At 49.0% G+C, this 16791-nt stretch overlaps 1 protein-coding gene across 1 annotated transcript in view; it reads left to right on the top strand.

Annotated features, from left to right (window-relative positions):
• LOC142817375 (Golgi-associated plant pathogenesis-related protein 1-like) overlaps positions 1–16571 on the top strand; it is an 87703-nt gene extending 71132 nt beyond the window's left edge. The window contains exon 5 of the mRNA XM_075894402.1: positions 16209–16571. Within this exon, the coding sequence (XP_075750517.1) occupies positions 16209–16468 (260 nt within the window). The 3' untranslated portion in view covers positions 16469–16571. The remainder of the gene's footprint in view (positions 1–16208) is intronic.
• The last annotated feature ends 220 nt before the right edge of the window (positions 16572–16791 follow it).

The following is a 16791-nucleotide window of genomic DNA, read 5'->3' as shown; positions in this document are numbered from 1 at the left end:
TATATGGAACGGCCGTTTGACATAGAACTACTCTATTTTCTGGCATTGGTTTTCTTGTTACGAGACACCACTTGTTCATATTTTCTTGTTTGTAGCTCGTGCTTTGACTGGAGGGGAATTCCTGTGACGTAAGAAGGCAGCGATGGTTAGTAAAAGCCGACAAGGAAGACGTGAGAATAAAATAAAAGGATGGCGTAGTCAAGCTACGTCTTCGACATCTATAGTGTCATTTACATATAAATTGTAATGAATCTGAATGGCGGATGCTCCACTGTTACTGAAGAAGACGATTATCATGATCGGTGGCTGTGGTGGTAGCTCGCGCACGCGCTCGCCGGTAGCCAGACATGCCCCATAAAGCGCCTTTTACGAAGCTACATCTGAACCTTTCTCGATGTACAACACCCCTATTTTAAGTGGTGGAGGAGCTGGGATTGTCCATCTACGTGTATCTTCCTAATCTGACGCTACCCTCACCATTCACCATGACTGATCCTGGTCTTTCACAAGCCGCCCCACCAACGACAGGCTTCTGTACTGCCTTGCATCGGCAACGTGACCCACCAATTCTGCTCGGCAACTACGAACATGACGTCGTGGACTGGACCATCGAGTACGAAGTCGAAAGAACTCCCAGCAAATAGAACGTCTGCGACCAGCTCAAGAAAATGCGCTTTTGCCCCACTGATGTGGCCAGCCTCTGGTCCAAGAACCACGAAGGTGAAATCACCAACTGCTCCGTCTGTAAGACCGCCATCACCACGGTTTCGGTCGTCTCGCAGTGCGCTGGCTTCACGTGGAAGAGCGTCTGCGTAGTCGAGACCAGCGCAGGGACGATACCTTTACAAGTTATATCGAAGATGTCTTGTCTATTTGCAAGCAGATCGATGCATCTCTAACCGAACACGAGAAAATCAAGCACTTAATCAAAGGAGTTTGCGACGACACCGTCCAGATGCTCGTCGCTTGGAACCCACAGACTGTCACCGACGTTGTCCAGCTCTGTCAGTAGTACGACAAGTTGCGTAAGCAGCGTGTCTCAACGCGCAGGGCAGCTAAAGATAGAGCAATAGTTTTACCCTCGTGCACGACGTCACTGCTGATCACACCGTTTTACTGCCCCACATCGAGCAATGCAACCGTGAAGAAGTTGCGTGTCAACTTTTTCTTGTGGCCCAAGCATCCGCGCCAGTGACCTCGCAAGACCCACGTTTACGCCATGTCCTTGAGACACAGGTCACACAGGCACTGCCTTCATCACCTTCTGTGCCTACACCGCGGACCTACGCTGCCGTCGTTGCTAGACCACCACCTCCATCTTTCTCTGGCGCTTACCGGAGCACTATGTCCTCCTAAAAAACGCCACTGCCCACATACACGGTACACGTCCTACTTCGCCCCCTGCACCTTCTGTCGTTAACACATGGCGCACATTCGTTAATCGACCCATCTGTTTTGCATGTGGTTTTGTGAGACATATAGCACGCCACTGCTGCCATCGCAACTTCCAGCCTCCGGACCATGGGAATTCTGAAAATTACCAAGCTTCCAGAATCCCCAGTGGCCATCTTCTCCTATCGACGACTCGTTTTTCCCACTATGCCCTCTTGACTCCCACCATCCAGTACCGCCTCGTCGCCGATCCGTCTTCCCGATGCTTTGGCGCACGAGCCCCACACGAGAGGAAAGCTGACAGCCGCAGTTCCGGAGGCAAGAACTGCGTTGTCGTCTGACTCTCAAAGGCCTCTTCTTTGTCCACCCAACCAGATTGATGTTCTAGTAGAAGGTGTCGCTGTACGTGCACTTGTCTACACAGGTGCCGTTGTTTTTGTAATTAGTAAAAACTGTGCCGCAATTTGAGAAAAGTCACAATGCCGCTAACTAATCTTGCCCTGCATATGCACTCTGAAGACTGCGGAGGGTATCACAGGAGTAAAAAGGCCAAGTTACTCTTCAGAGTGTTCTACTCTCGCAAAGCACCAGATAGAGTGAAATTAATTTTCACTTTGTATAAAACGAGAGATTGAAACAGCTTTCTACGCTTCCTCTCATTGAAAGAGTGAAATGCCCATATACTCGTCAGGCATGAGAGAGTAAGACGCGATTATACTCTTGCTCTTGATTACCTTTAGATGCGTCAGCACACCGCGAGTGATTAGCGCTATCTTATAACCACACATATATGGAGTAAACCGCACTGCATTTGTTTATTGAGGTGTTATCGACAATTAACAAAAAGAAGATCACTTCCAGCGCACGCCAGTGAATTTCTGCGCACTCGAAGGCACTTAGAACTCTCAATATCCACGTTTTTCGCTTTGGGTCTGTGTAGTGAGATTAGCGAACACTATCTCATTCAATCAGTCTCGATAAAAATTCAACGCAAACGGCTATGACATTCTCTTTATATTAATATCCAAGTTTTTCTCTACGACCATTTCACACGGGTTATGGTGCCGTAAGCCTAACGTACGGTACGGCTGCAGTAAAGTATGGTGGCTTTAGTCGTAGAACGCGAACAAGAATAACCGAAATTATGTCCAAGAAGGTGGAAAAAAACTAAATTGTTTAGTGTACACTTCAGAAGCCCAATGTTTCGTACGCAGAAATGAATAACCACTTAGCGAATCAATGCAAACGATGTTCTTATAATCAGTTGCACAGATCTTCCGTTTTCTACTCTGAAAAACGTGTCGAATAGACGTTCTGATCGTGTACGAAGCACAAAACAAACACAGTGAGCACGTTAGCTACAGTCCGGCTGGTTTTGAAAAGCGCGGAGACACTCGATTATACGCGTCTTAAAAATAAAATGCATACTTATCATTAACATTACTTATGACATAAAAAAATAAATGCTCTTTCACATCTCTTAGTACGGCCTAGTCGTAAGCGTGTCAAGCTTTCGATCTGCAGTGTGTCTATACGTCAAAGCTTCGGGTGGCACCCGGTGATAACGTTTTTTTATGCGTTACTTTCTTTTTTGTTAGTGCTCGTATATAACCATTTTTACGATACGCACGCGCTGAGACCCGAGAAAACAATTAAAAAGCCCAATTTTCGCTCAAGTTTTGCTTTTCTGTGAGGTGTACTACTACTACTCTTTCCGGTGGGGTTATGCTACTCTGCTTCGGGCAGCGTTATGTTACTCAGTTGAGGGACAGTGCTCTGACCTGTTTTGGTGGAATCACTGTACTTTGGAAAAGAGAGTGAAAAATGAGACACGAAAGTACTCTCTCAAAGAGAGTGCCCAGCACACTCTTAGTTTTTAAATTGTAGCCACCACCCATTACATCGTGCCGACGGCTCAGTGCACAGCACGTGTTAGTATTCAAGATGTGTCGTATGCCGTCAAGTTTGTTGTTCTTCCACGTTCATCTTACGACGTCATACAAGGGTGATATTTCGTTTCTACCCATCCGGCCCTCGTGGACAGCACATATTGAAGTCATATTGACGAATCCATGCCCTGATATTGACCACCACAGCACCCCGAAAGTGTTTGCCACATCTGACGTCTGTATCGCGCCTTTCTCCTCTGTCCTAGTGCCTGCGTTTTTCCCTGATGCCTCTAACTCGATGCTACGGTTCCAACCAGTGCGCTAGTGCGCACCACCGAACTATCGTCCTCCCCTTTGCCATCATCTACTTTTCCAATGGTTCGGTGGTACTTCATGCGTGCAACGTTCCTGCTTGTCCATACATCCCGCTACGCTGCCAGTGTCTGGGGAGCCTCGAGACCCTAGGCTGTATTTTCAAAGACGCAATGTATTCAGACAAGTCATTCCTACCGACTTGTGCCATCACACCCGCAACTGACGCCAATGTCCCTATGGATGTATTCCGCAAGTCCATTGATTGCCACCTGACACCTAGGCAGCTGGCAAAGCTCGTCAAGCTCTTCCAGCGTTTTCGAGCCTCCTTTGACCACAACAAGCCTTCCCTGGGTCAAGTGTTATATGTTGTTCACCGTATTGATACCGGTCAAAATACACCAATAAGACAGCATCCATATTTTATGTCAACTGCCGAACGCTGTGTCTTCAATAAACAGGTTGACGATATGCTGAAACGTGGCATAATTAAACCGTCCAGCAGTCCCTCGGCCTCTCCAGTTTTATTGGTAAAGAAGGGCGGATCCATCAGGTTCTGCGTGGACTACCATGCATCGTCTCAACTGAATTACGTGCAAGGATGTCTATCCTCTGCCACGCAATGACGATGACTTGGACGGCCTACAGTGAGCCGAATTCTTCTCTACTTTATATCTGTGCTCTGGATACTGGCAGGTACCCATGGGCGAGGGAAATTGCGAAAAAACAGCTTTCGTCACGCCTGCCGGCCTGCACAAATTCAGTCATGCCCTTCGGCTTTTACAACGCGACAGCTTTTTTCGAGCGAATGATAGACACTATCCTTCGAGGCCTCAGGTGGAATGTTTGCCTTAGTTATTTAGGTGACATTGTCGTCTTTTTCAGCTAATTTCACAACCCAATTAACATGCCTCGAGAAAATCTTCGCTTGTCTATCCGCCGCGGGGCTGCAACTGAATCTGAAGTGCTATTTCGCTGCTCAAAGGCTTGCGATGCTTGGCCACGTAGTTTCGAAGCATGGCGCTCTCCGTGACCCTGCCAAACTTACAGCCGCTTCAGCGTTTTCCGAAATGACTCTCATGAAACAGCTCCGAAGCTCATAGGCCTTTTTACTCCAACTTCCGTACTTCGCCCACGATTTCGTGACGATAATCGCTCCTTTGATCAAGCTCCTCGCCGGCTCTAGAGACCTTTCGGCCTTGTCGGCCACCTGTGACAAAACTTCCAATGAACTGCGCCGTGTCCTCACGTCGCCGCCTATTGTGTGACACTATAGTCCATCGGCACTCACACAAATCCACACCAGCTCTAGTGGTGTCGGGCTAGGCGCAGTTATTGCGAAGGAGAAAGACCGCTTCCAATAATACGTGATTGCCTACGCAAGCCGAACTCTTAGCAAAGCCGAAATCAACTATTCTGTCACTGAGAAGAAATGTCTCACCATTAGTTGGGCGATAGAAAAATTTCGGCCTTACATGTGTCGCTGAACGCCGGCTTTCGATAGGTGAAGCACCGCCAGAAAAAAGGAAGCGGCTGACATGCAACAGAATGCCTTTCATATCGACAAACGAAAACTGAACTGTCTATTATGATATTGGTGGTGCACGCACTTCCTGGCGCAAAACAGAAGAGACAACAGCCCACGATTACTTCTTTTTCATCATCGTCTGTTGATCTTCAACGTTTACAGGTGCCCTTTTGACGTCGTGACAGACCACCACGCCCTCTGCTGCTTGTCTTCACTGCAGAATCCAAGTGGGCGCCTCGCCCAATGGGCGTTACGCCTTCAAGAATATGAGATTCGCGTGGTCTATCGCTACAGCTGGAATCATTCGGACGCTGATGCCCTCTCCTGTTCGCCCCTACCTTCTGGCCTTACCTGCTGCGAAAGTCTCTTATGTGATACTGCTGCCGTCAACATCGCATACATGCCACCTTGGCAACGCAAGTACCCTTGGCTTGCTTCCATTCTGAACATCCTGGCTGAGCGGACCGATTCTCTCCCTAACTCGCACGTTGCGTCGGCAAGTTGACCACTTCACCACTCGCGAAGACGTGCTGTACCGACGCAACTAGACACCCGGTGGACGTCAGTGGCTACACGTGATTCCACGCCATCTGCGATCCGAAATTTGTTCCATGTTTCATGACGACCCAGAATGTGGCCACGCAGGTATCCTAAAGACTTATTCTCGCATACGATTCCGATATTGGTGGCGTGGTATGTACCATTTTATACGACAGTATGTTCGGGCTTGCTGCACGTGCCATAGTCGAAAGACTTCCCTCATCCCGCCGGTGGCACCTTATTACGTTTATCATGCCCCTCCCGACCATTCGACTGCGTCGGCAGTGACATCTATGGTTCCTTCCCAACACTGCAAGTGGTAACCGTTGTATCATAGTTGCCGTCGACCAGCTTAAACAGTGCCGAAACTTCCTTTCTTCGTCTACAGCAAATGACGTCACCACTTTCGTTCTTCACAACATCGTGCTACGTCTAGAGCACATCGAGATTTGCTAAGTGATCGCGGTCGCGTATACTTCTCAGACGTAATCACGGCATTGCTGCGTGAGTGCCTCGTCGTTCACCGCACTACAAGCGCCTATCATCCCCAGGCCAATGGAATGACAGCACACTTCAACCACACCCTCGATGACAATCTGTCTATGTACATCTCGTCAGACCACTCCAAATGGGGCCGAGTACTACCATTTATTACGTTCGCCTATATTACCGTCATTCAAAGCACTACTGGATTTTTCCTTTTTTCTTTTTTATGAACGCGAACCCTATTTCACTTTGCACACAAATTATTCTTTTGTACAGACCTGACTCCTCAGAGTTCAGGACTCTCCCTGAAGCTGCTACAAACGCTGAAGAATGCCACCGACTGGCACGGTTATTCAAAACGCAAGACCAAGGATGCCAAAAGCACCACCACGACGCATCCATTAACACTCCTTCCATCGATCTAGGTTCACTCGTCTGGCTGCGTGTCCCTTCTGCTACACCTGACCTTTCCACAAAGTTAGTCCCCAAGTACCACGGCTCATATTGTATACTACAATAAACATCGCCGGTCAATTACCTCATCAAGCCACTGGAAGCATCGTCTGATTATCGTCGTCATGGCCAGGAAATTGTCCATGTGTTCAGACTTAAGCGCTGCTACCACCCGCCCGTGTTTACTTGTCCATAGGTCGCCAGGATGGCTCCTTATTTCGTGGGGAGTAATTGTAGTTAATCTGAATGACAGATGCTTCTTCAGTGTTACAGAAGAAGACGACAATGGTCGATGGCTGTGGTGGTAGCTAGCGCACACGCTCACCGAAAGCCAGACATGCTTCATATATATATATATATATATATATATATATATATATATATATATATATATATATATATACATATATATATATATATATATATATATATATATATATATATATATATATATATATATATATATATGCAGGCATGGTGGTTGAGTGGCCGTTGCGTTGCATATAGTCCAGTAGATCCTCCGTGAGCGGTCACAACGTGGTTTATTTCAACGTTTCGGCCTAGAGTCTGGCCTTCATCAGGATATATATATATATATATATATATATATATATATATATATATATATATATATATATATATATATATATATAAGGGAAAGAAGTGTATACCTAAGGGCTCGTTTTTCCGCGTTATGACACAACATTATTGAGATCTAACAGACAGTTATGCCAAGGAATGTATAGGGGAATTTATTAGAACAAATGGAGTGCCAATAAGAAGAAAGAAAAGTGGGTGAAAAAATAACCAGCCGTGAGCAGGAATCGAACCTACGACCTTCGAATAACGCGTTTGATGCTCTAACCACTGAGCTATCACCGCGGCCTTCTCCTCACCCACTTTTTTGGGTTTTTATTTATATGTGAATTTAGAAGTAGGAGTGTCGGTCAGCGCCATATAAGCCAAGCGGCGAGTGTGAACCACCCTCTTTTATGCGCATGTGTGGCGTCAAGTAGCACGTGATATATATATATATATATATATATATATATATATATATATATATATATATATATATATATATATATATATATATATATATATATATATATATATTAGTGTTCTAGAGGCTATCGGCTATCCCCCTAAACATTTTCTGAAATCTTACGAGCTTCAATTATTACGGTGTAAGGGCTACTAAACAATTCCTTTTCAAAGCTTTTCTTCAGTAAGTGAATTCGTTTATAAGCAAGGCATCGACTGATTTATGGCCTATCCCCCAGAGTAGGTTGCGCCAAGATGTTGAGGATCCAACCAACCAACCGTGCATTCCAAGTACTCCGCATACGGATGGGCCAGCGTGCGTTACTTGAAAGCATACGGTGTCAACATAACGGACGGCAAAAAAATGGCAACATATCCACGGAGTGAATGATGCATAGTGGGGCGAAGCTTCCGTCCATCCATTGCGTGCGTCTGTGTGGCCGCCCGTGCGTACATCCGCTCGTCCGCGCGTGCGTCTTTTCGCGCGTCCTCACGTTCATCTGTGCGTCCGTCCCTGCTTTCGTCCATGCATCCGCTCCTGCGCCCATCCGTCCGTGCAGCCATCCATGCATCCATCCATGCATCTGTCTGTGTGTCCGTTCGTCCACGTATTCAACACTCCAAGTAACACCATCTCGCATCTTTTCATCATATTGCCGCCAGCACGTAGTGGGTTGGCAGCAAGAGCGGCTCTAAATCTGGAGGAAAAAAGAAGATCGCGTTCTTCTCTGCTCGAGAGCCAGCCACGACTGACGCATCGTCCTAGAGCTAGCTACCCGGTCGTTCAATAAATCCCCCAGTACTTGTGACTCATCGTGACAAACTGGTGGAAGGTGCTGGGTAGCCTCACGGATGCTGCAGACCCCCCCAGGAAGCCGTAATACGAGTCCAGTGCCAGTCAACACTCCCGTGCATCGGACCAGCCGCCGAATCAGGGGATTGCCTCCGGAAGTCAACGATACTGCTCCCACCACGTCAACAAACATGACCAGCACTTCGGTACAAACCTTGGCAACCGGCACGGGAAGCACGTCGCCGAACCGCTACACGTTGGAAAGCCCACGGGCACCGCCGACGTTCCATGGTACGGAGCGCGAAGACGTTAAGGACTGGTTGGCGGACTTCGAGCGCGTAGCCAACTTGAATCAGTGGGACGACGCGGCGAAACTGGGTCGTGTCTACTTCTATCTCGAAGACGGGGCTCGCACGTGGTATCAAAATCGGGAGGAGCAGCTGACGACGTGGCCCGAATTCTCTCGTAGACTTCTGCAGACATATGCCAGCACTGACCGCCAAGAAAGAGCTGAACGAGCTATTCTTGCCCGCGTCCAGTCGCCAAACGAAACTGTTACCGCGTACGTCGAAGACATGACGCGCCTCTTCCGACGGGCCGATTCAAGAATGACTGAGGACAAGAAGTTGCGTCACTTGATGCGCGGTGTCAAGGACCAGCTTTTTGCCGGCCTCGTGCGAAGTCCTCCGAAGACGGTCGCGGAGTTCTTGTCCGAGGCCGTGACAATGGAAAAAATGCTGCAGCAGCGATCCAACCAATACGACAGGCAAGTCAGTGGCATGTCTACTGCCGACATTTTCACCGCCACTAGAACCAACAACGACTGTCTACGTGAACTCATCCGTGATATAGTACGTGAAGAGTTACAAAAGGCTGGTGTAACACCTCATCCTACAGTCAACTCTATTGCAACTGTGATCAAGGATGAGCTGCACCAGGCCCTCCGGGACACCTTGCCTCATGATACAGCTGTGCCAGCTCCTGCTGAATACCGCCGTGAGACAACCTACGCGGAAGTGTTGAAACGCCCTGCTGCAACGCCGCCATTATTCGTCCATCCTGCTCCTGCTGTTTCACTACAGTCAGCGCAGCACATACCGTACTACGAAGGCACGTACACGCCACCACCGTTGGCCTTTGTCCCTGGTGCTTCTGTCGCCCATCGTTCAGTGCAACCAGTTCAGTACATCGACGATCGGCGCACGTCTCCTCGAAAGTCTGATGTTTGGCGCACACCTGATCGCCGGCCTCTGTGCTTTCACTGCGGAGAAGCTGATCACTTGTACCGCCAGTGCCCATATCGCCGTCTTGGGCTTCGCGGCTTCTCTGCGTACTCGCCGCCACCCCGTTACGGTCAGAGACCACGCGACATCCAAAACTACCTCTCCCAGCAGCATGCACCACCGTCTGCCGGGCGCCAGTCGCGCTCGCCATCACCGAGGCGATTTTCATCAACGCCCCAGCGGTATTCTACCGCACGATCTCCCAGCCCCCGCCGGGAAAACTAGCCGAAGCGACCTCTGGGGGCGGGGTCGCTGAACGTCGAAGCGCTGAAGACCTCCTATTGACGCAGAACTGTACAGAAACTGGTCCGACATCACCTGCTGCTGCAAAGGATAGCCGGCTTTCACTCGACATAGCAGTAACAATTGATGGTTGTGTAGTTAATGCGTTAGTGGACACCGGCGCAGACTATTCCATACTGAGCGGGAAACTGACAACGCAGCTGAAGAAAGTAATCACACCATGGCATAACTCGCAGATTCGGACAGCTGGTGGCCATGTCGTTACTCCACTGGGTGCCTGCACAACTAGAGTACAGATTCAAGGGTACACATTCGTAGCAAGCTGCCTTGTTCTACGTGAATGCTCCCGTGACGTCATCCTGGGAGTTGATTTTCTACAGGAAAATGGAGCTATCATTGATCTGCAAGAGCGCCGCGTCACGTTCTCAGCCCAGCGAGCAATCAACGTGCAGGATGACGGAATGCGTGTCGACGTACTCCGTATTTCTGAACAGAGCGTGACGCTTCCTCCCCGAGCCAGTGTTCTAGTCGACGTAACATGCTGTGGTTTGAGCGATGGCGATGTGGTGGCCGAGACAAATTTAGAACACCTCCTGCAGCAAGGCATATGTGTAGCGAGAAGTGTAATACACGTTCGTGACGGCCGATCTGAATTGCTCGTTACCAACTTTAGCAACGAGCATCGACACCTTTTCCGTGGCACTTCGATAGCGTTTGCCCACGAAGTAGCAAACGTAACCAACTGTCTCACGTCAGAAGTAGTGGATAACGCAGACACATCAATGAGCAACATTGACATCAATCCTGATCTGTCCACCGATAACCAGACTGCGCTGCGAGCGCTCTTGTTCGAGTACAGGTCTTGCTTCGCAAGTTGCTCGAAGATCCGCCAGACGTCCATCACTCAACACAGGATCATCACGTACGAGGACGCACGCCCAATACACCAGCACCCCTACCGCGTGTCGGCTAAAGAACGTGAAGCGATACGTACGCAAGTTCGCGAGATGCTTGACGATGGCGTTATCGAACCATCCAACAGCCCGTGGTCATCTCCAGTCGTGCTTGTCAAAAAGAAGGACGGGTCGCTACGCTTCTGCGTCGATTACCGAAAGCTTAACAACGTGACCAAAAAGGATGTGTACCCGCTACCGCGTATCGACGATTCGCTAGATAGACTTCGTCGTGCCCATTATTTCACTTCTCTCGATCTCAAAAGCGGGTACTGGCAAATCGAGGTAGATCAGCGAGACCGCGAAAAGACAGCCTTCGTGACTCCAGACGGCCTATACCAATTTCGAGTACTCCCTTTCGGCTTGTGTTCAGCGCCGGCGACTTTCCAGCGAATGATGGACACTGTCCTTACAGGGCTGAAGTGGCAGACTTGTCTTGTCTACCTTGACGATGTGGTGGTCTTCTCTGCCACGTTCGAGCAGCACCTTCAGCGCCTGCGCAGCGTGCTGGAGGCTATCCGATCGGCGGACCTCACACTAAAGCCACAGAAGTGCCACTTCGGCTATAAAGAACTAAAGTTTCTTGGACATGTAGTTAGCGCCGAAGGAATCCGTCCCGATCCGGACAAGCTTGCCGCTGTTGCCGAATTACCAGCCCCTGTCGATAAGAAAGCCGTCCGGCGCTTCCTTGGTTTGTGCGCCTACTATCGCCGATTCATTCATGGCTTTTCACAGATAGCAGAACCTCTGACTCGTCTCACAAGGGACGACACACCGTTTGTCTGGGAAAACGAGCAACAAGCAGCTTTTGATGAGCTGCGACAGCGCATGCAATCAGCGCCCGTTCTCGCTCATTTCGACGATGATGCTGACACGGAGGTCCATACCGACGCTAGTAACATTGGGCTCGGTGCAGTGCTCGTTCAGCGTCAAGAAGACATCGAAAGAGTGATAGCCTACGCCAGCCGCTCTCTATCGCGTGCTGAGGCGAATTATTCCACTACGGAGAAAGAGTGCCTCGCAGTCGTGTGGGCAATCACCAAGTTCCGCCCGTACCTTTATGGTCGTCCCTTCAAGATAGTGACGGACCACCACGCCCTCTGCTGGTTCGCAAGCCTGCGCGACCCTTCAGGACGGCTAGCACGGTGGAGCTTGCGGCTGCAGGAATTTGACGTCACCATCGTCCATAAGTCCGGCCGTAAGCATGAAGACGCTGACACACTGTCACGCGCGCCCCTTCATGTCGGCAGTCAGAAAGCAGAGGAAGACGAAGGCTTCCTGGGCGCCATTAGCTCATCAGACTTGAGTAAACGGCAGCGGGATGACGCAGAGATTCGTCCGATCATCGATCATTTAGAGGGCCAGGACACAATCATACCGCGTCATTTATTCCGCTCGTTGCCGTCGTTCTGCCTTCGAGATGGTGCGCTGTACAAGAAGAACGCTCGTTCGAACAACCGTGCCTACCTCCTGGTGGTTCCCCGAGACATGCGAGACGACGTCCTCTTCGCTTGCCATGACGAACCCACATCCGGTCATCTGGGCTACTCACGAACACTTGCCAGAGTGAGTGAGAGATACTATTGGCCAGGACTTTCGGCAAGCGTCAAGAAGTACGTGAAGAGCTGTCGGGAATGTCAGCGCCGAAAGCAACCATCTGTTAAGCCAGCTGGTTTGCTTCAGCCCATTGAAGCACCCTGCACGCCGTTCGACCAAGTCGGCATGGACATTCTCGGGCCTTTTCCTATGTCTGCGGACAGCAACAAATGGGTGATCGTCGCGACCGACTATTTGACACGCTACGCTGAAACCCAGGCGATCCCACGAGCCACGGCTTCTGAGGTAGCACAATTTTTCATGCGCCACATCGTGTTACGACACGGTGCTCCTTCCAGTGTAATAACGGACAAAGGGACGGCATTCACGGCGCAGCTTACGGACGAAGTTTTCAAACTGAGCAACACCAGACACCGAAGGACAACTGCGTACCACCCGCAAACCAACGGACTTACTGAACGACTGAATAAGACCCTCGCAGACATGATCTCAATGTACATCGACGTACAGCACAAAACATGGGACCGGATCTTGCCTTACGTGACCTTCGCGTATAATACCGCCGTGCAAGAGACCACGCGATTCACGCCATTTCGGCTTCTCTACGGCCGCGAAGTGCAGACCATGCTAGACTCAATGCTACCCTGTCAGGACGAAGACAAGTTGGCAACAGACGCCGAAGAATTCGCAGAGCGTGCCGAGGAAGCCCGGCAGCTCGCGCGACTGCAGATCGGCCAGCAACAGCAGGCAGACGCACGACGCTATAATACCCGCCACAGAGAAGTGTTTTACAGCCCCGGAGATCAAGTTTGGGTGTGGACGCCCGTCCGCCGCCGTGGCCTTAGTGAAAAGTTGCTGAGCCGGTACTTTGGCCCATATAAAGTGTTACGCCGCGTCAGTGACGTGAACTACGAAGTGGTTCCGGACTCAACACCCCATGCACGGAGCAGGACACGGCTGAGGCCGGACGTCGTTCATGTGTTGCGCATGAAGCCATTTATTGCGCGTTGTTCGTAACTTTTCCTTTACCGTACAGCGTTCTTTGTGTTTTTTTGTTTATTTTGTGAACTTACTTTCTCGTTCATTGACGTTTCCTATGTTGGCACGCTCTTCAATTTTTACTTTCACTTCATCCGAATTTCCATTTTTTTTTCACGTGCCTATGTAGTAGCATCGCGGTGCTGCTATGTACTTTCCTTTCCTCTTTTTGGTACTTGTTGTTTTTTTTCTTTTCGGAAGGGGGGATAATGCCGCCAGCACGTAGTGGGTTGGCAGCAAGAGCGGCTCTAAATCTGGAGGAAAAAAGAAGATCGCGTTCTTCTCTGCTCGAGAGCCAGCCACGACTGACGCATCGTCCTAGAGCTAGCTACCCGGTCGTTCAATAAATCCCCCAGTACTTGTGACTCATCGTGACAATATATTTCCCATACAGAAGCACCGCCATCCAGCGGACATTCTAAGGACTGAACGAGAGGAGGCACACGCACACTTTCTTACGGCTTGCGCTTCGTGTCTACTTCCCACCTTTAACCACCTCGAGTTCATGGTATATACTAATTCGCTGTATTCATGGCACTGCGGCCCAACGCTCGCTAAACGTTTCTAAAACCAAGAAGGTTACGCCCAGCGAGTGTAACGTAGTAACCCTTTTTCGTCTTCTGTGCGTTGTTGAACCATAAAAAATTCGCAGTGTGCTCGTTAACTAAAAGCCGAATTCTCCTGTCTCTCATTCCCCCTTAGCAGCCATTGGCATGTACATTGAGCACTATCTATTATTGTTCAACAACGGACAGAAGAAATCTCTCACCGGCACCACCTGGGAGGTCAAAATGTTATACTTGTTACACACTACAACAACAGCTACGAGGGACGAACGGGTGCCGCTATAAGGAGCTTCGCTCATAAATAATAAAATTGACTTTGTCGCTTGCCGTCGCACCTCTTACCTCTCACACCACAGAGCGGGGCCGACAGCCTACTAACGGCGAGCTCTTTATATACACCATACTGGCGGTCCTTAGAGCTCGAATTCAGCGCGTTTTCGTTATCCCTGGCAACATGGCGTGAAGGTGGTGGGGAAGGCATTCTCTAAAGGTCGTAGCCCCTCTCGTTGCAATGCTCCCGCGCCTTCATGAGACTTGGCCAGTCTTGCTCGCACGCTAATCTCGTGAATGGGGTGATTTGTACGTGTTGTGCTTCCACCGCAAGTTTGCTTCGAAGTTGCAGTTCTTAAAGAGTGCACGATGGTCACTTCTCTCACTGCCGCGTTAGCGAAGGGAGCGTGCTGCTCACACACGAAGCAGCAATTTTCGCAGCTGTTGGTGCTCGTGCGTCTATACTGGCGTGCTCGCTTTGTGGGTCTATCCTTGCTTTGCAGCAGCGTAGAATTTGTTATTTCGTGCCCGTACGTCCCCTGCATGCTCATTTCGTACGTCCTTTCTGCTTGAGCTGCGCATTTCAGGTTTGGAGCTGCTTATCGTCATTTGCGTGACATTCGAATTGTTGCTGTAGCATTCATTCCTTCGCTCTTGTGGCGAAATGATGCACATTAAATTATCAACTACCTCTGTGAAGGCATGTTTCACCTTTTTTATACCAATTCTTAAGACAAAGGGAACATCATTTTCATCTATTTTTTGTGTCTGTTTCGCTCTATCTCTTTCGATGTCTTTCTCTGCCTTTCTAAGTGCCTTTCTTAATGAAAAATGTTGAAGGAGAAGTCAGTGCATGGCTCCGGCTGCTCCTCTTTCTTTACAAATATTAGTTTGCGTCACGACCTTAGAACTAACAGTGTAATATTGAGTAGAGTACTGTAAAGTTTGCGCACAATATTGTTCTTTTGAAAATTATTGTTTTTACTGCATGAACTATGTTCACGCAACAACAATGTCCACACACAAGACACACAAAAAATTTGCCCTTTATCTGCATATTTCGCTGCAAATGTCGAAAGACGATAGTCTTTGTGTGGAGAGACTGAACAAAACGTTATTTGATGCTGTGCGCTAGAAAATCGGTGAATAGTATTTTCAAAGCGCTGCGTTAGAGAGCCTCGATCCGTGCACCGAAAATAAACGAGCGCATCGAAGCACGTTAGACACGAGCGCCATCTGACAGTTATCTTCGAAAACGAAGCAAGGCGTGCGTGCCCGCGGAGAAAGATGCGCGCCTGTCTCCGAGGCGATAAGGTGTAGAACGAAATGTGACGGGCAGGTGCCGCCACCTTGTCGTCTTAGCAAAGCGTTGGAAACACCTGCCTTTTTGAGAAACGCATTGCACTGTCAGCGCAGCGTGATAAATGCTACGGTCCTTAAAATTACTTGTGTGTACCTTCTCTAGTAAAAAGGCCCATATACAAAACATTGAGGTAATGTTATGGTGCGTCGGATATGTGTAATAATTGCTTTTTAATTGAACGCTGAAATATATGAATGTACAAGTATCAACGCTAAAGCTTGAGAAATATTTTTGGGCGCTGCGGATGGGGTGGGCCGTTTGAGGTATTGTTTGATGCAGTTAGGGGGACCGTTACCGCGGACAAACAGGCAGACAGAAAGACAGACAGACAAAAATTTTGGCATTTGAGGTCCACGCTTTGCAAAAGAGTTAACTGTCGCAGTTCTTTGCATAATGCGATAGAGCAACGTTGACTGGGCACTTGCCCACACTATAAACGCAGCTGTCTTCGTATCTTTCTATGCAGTAATGTATCTTTTCTTTTCCACCCCGTAAAAGGGATTGTGGACGACTGGTACAGCGAGATCTGCACTTACTACTATCCAAGTCCTATGAAGGAAAATATCATTGGACACTTCACCCAAATAGTTTGGAAGGCAAGCCGACGCATCGGCTCAGGCATTGCTAGGAGCAGAAAAGGTGTGTACGTGGCGTCTTTTTACACACCGGCCGGAAACTATCCTGACCTGATGAAAGAAAATGTTCCTGCACCGATTGCTGGCCGCCCCAGCAGGAGGAAATGTCGAGCTATGAAGTAATGTTCGCCTACGTTGCTCGCCTTCATGACGAGACAAGTTGCAACGCCTCTCAGTGTGATCAGTAAAGGTAACATGAAAAGAAGTTAATAAAGCTATTGTTCCTAATTTGCTTCGCTTAACTTTTAATGGTGTCTTAGCTGTCATTTCACTTGACAGCCAAGGACGGCGGAAACTTTCCAATATGCTTATCTCCACTACTACGATGATCAACAAAGTTCCAAGCAGTTTGGAAGTAGCTGACGATCCACTTTCGTTAATAGTTATGCAAATCGTTGCCATACGGACGTGCCTACGCTCAACTACGTGCGCACGCATGCTTGTCA

Source organism: Rhipicephalus microplus, chromosome 5, assembly GCF_043290135.1.
Source record: "Rhipicephalus microplus isolate Deutch F79 chromosome 5, USDA_Rmic, whole genome shotgun sequence".
In the NCBI taxonomy this organism is placed as follows: Eukaryota; Metazoa; Arthropoda; class Arachnida; order Ixodida; family Ixodidae; genus Rhipicephalus; species Rhipicephalus microplus.
Note: the sequence above shows the minus strand (reverse complement) of the source record. Positions and strands in the feature narration are given on the sequence as shown.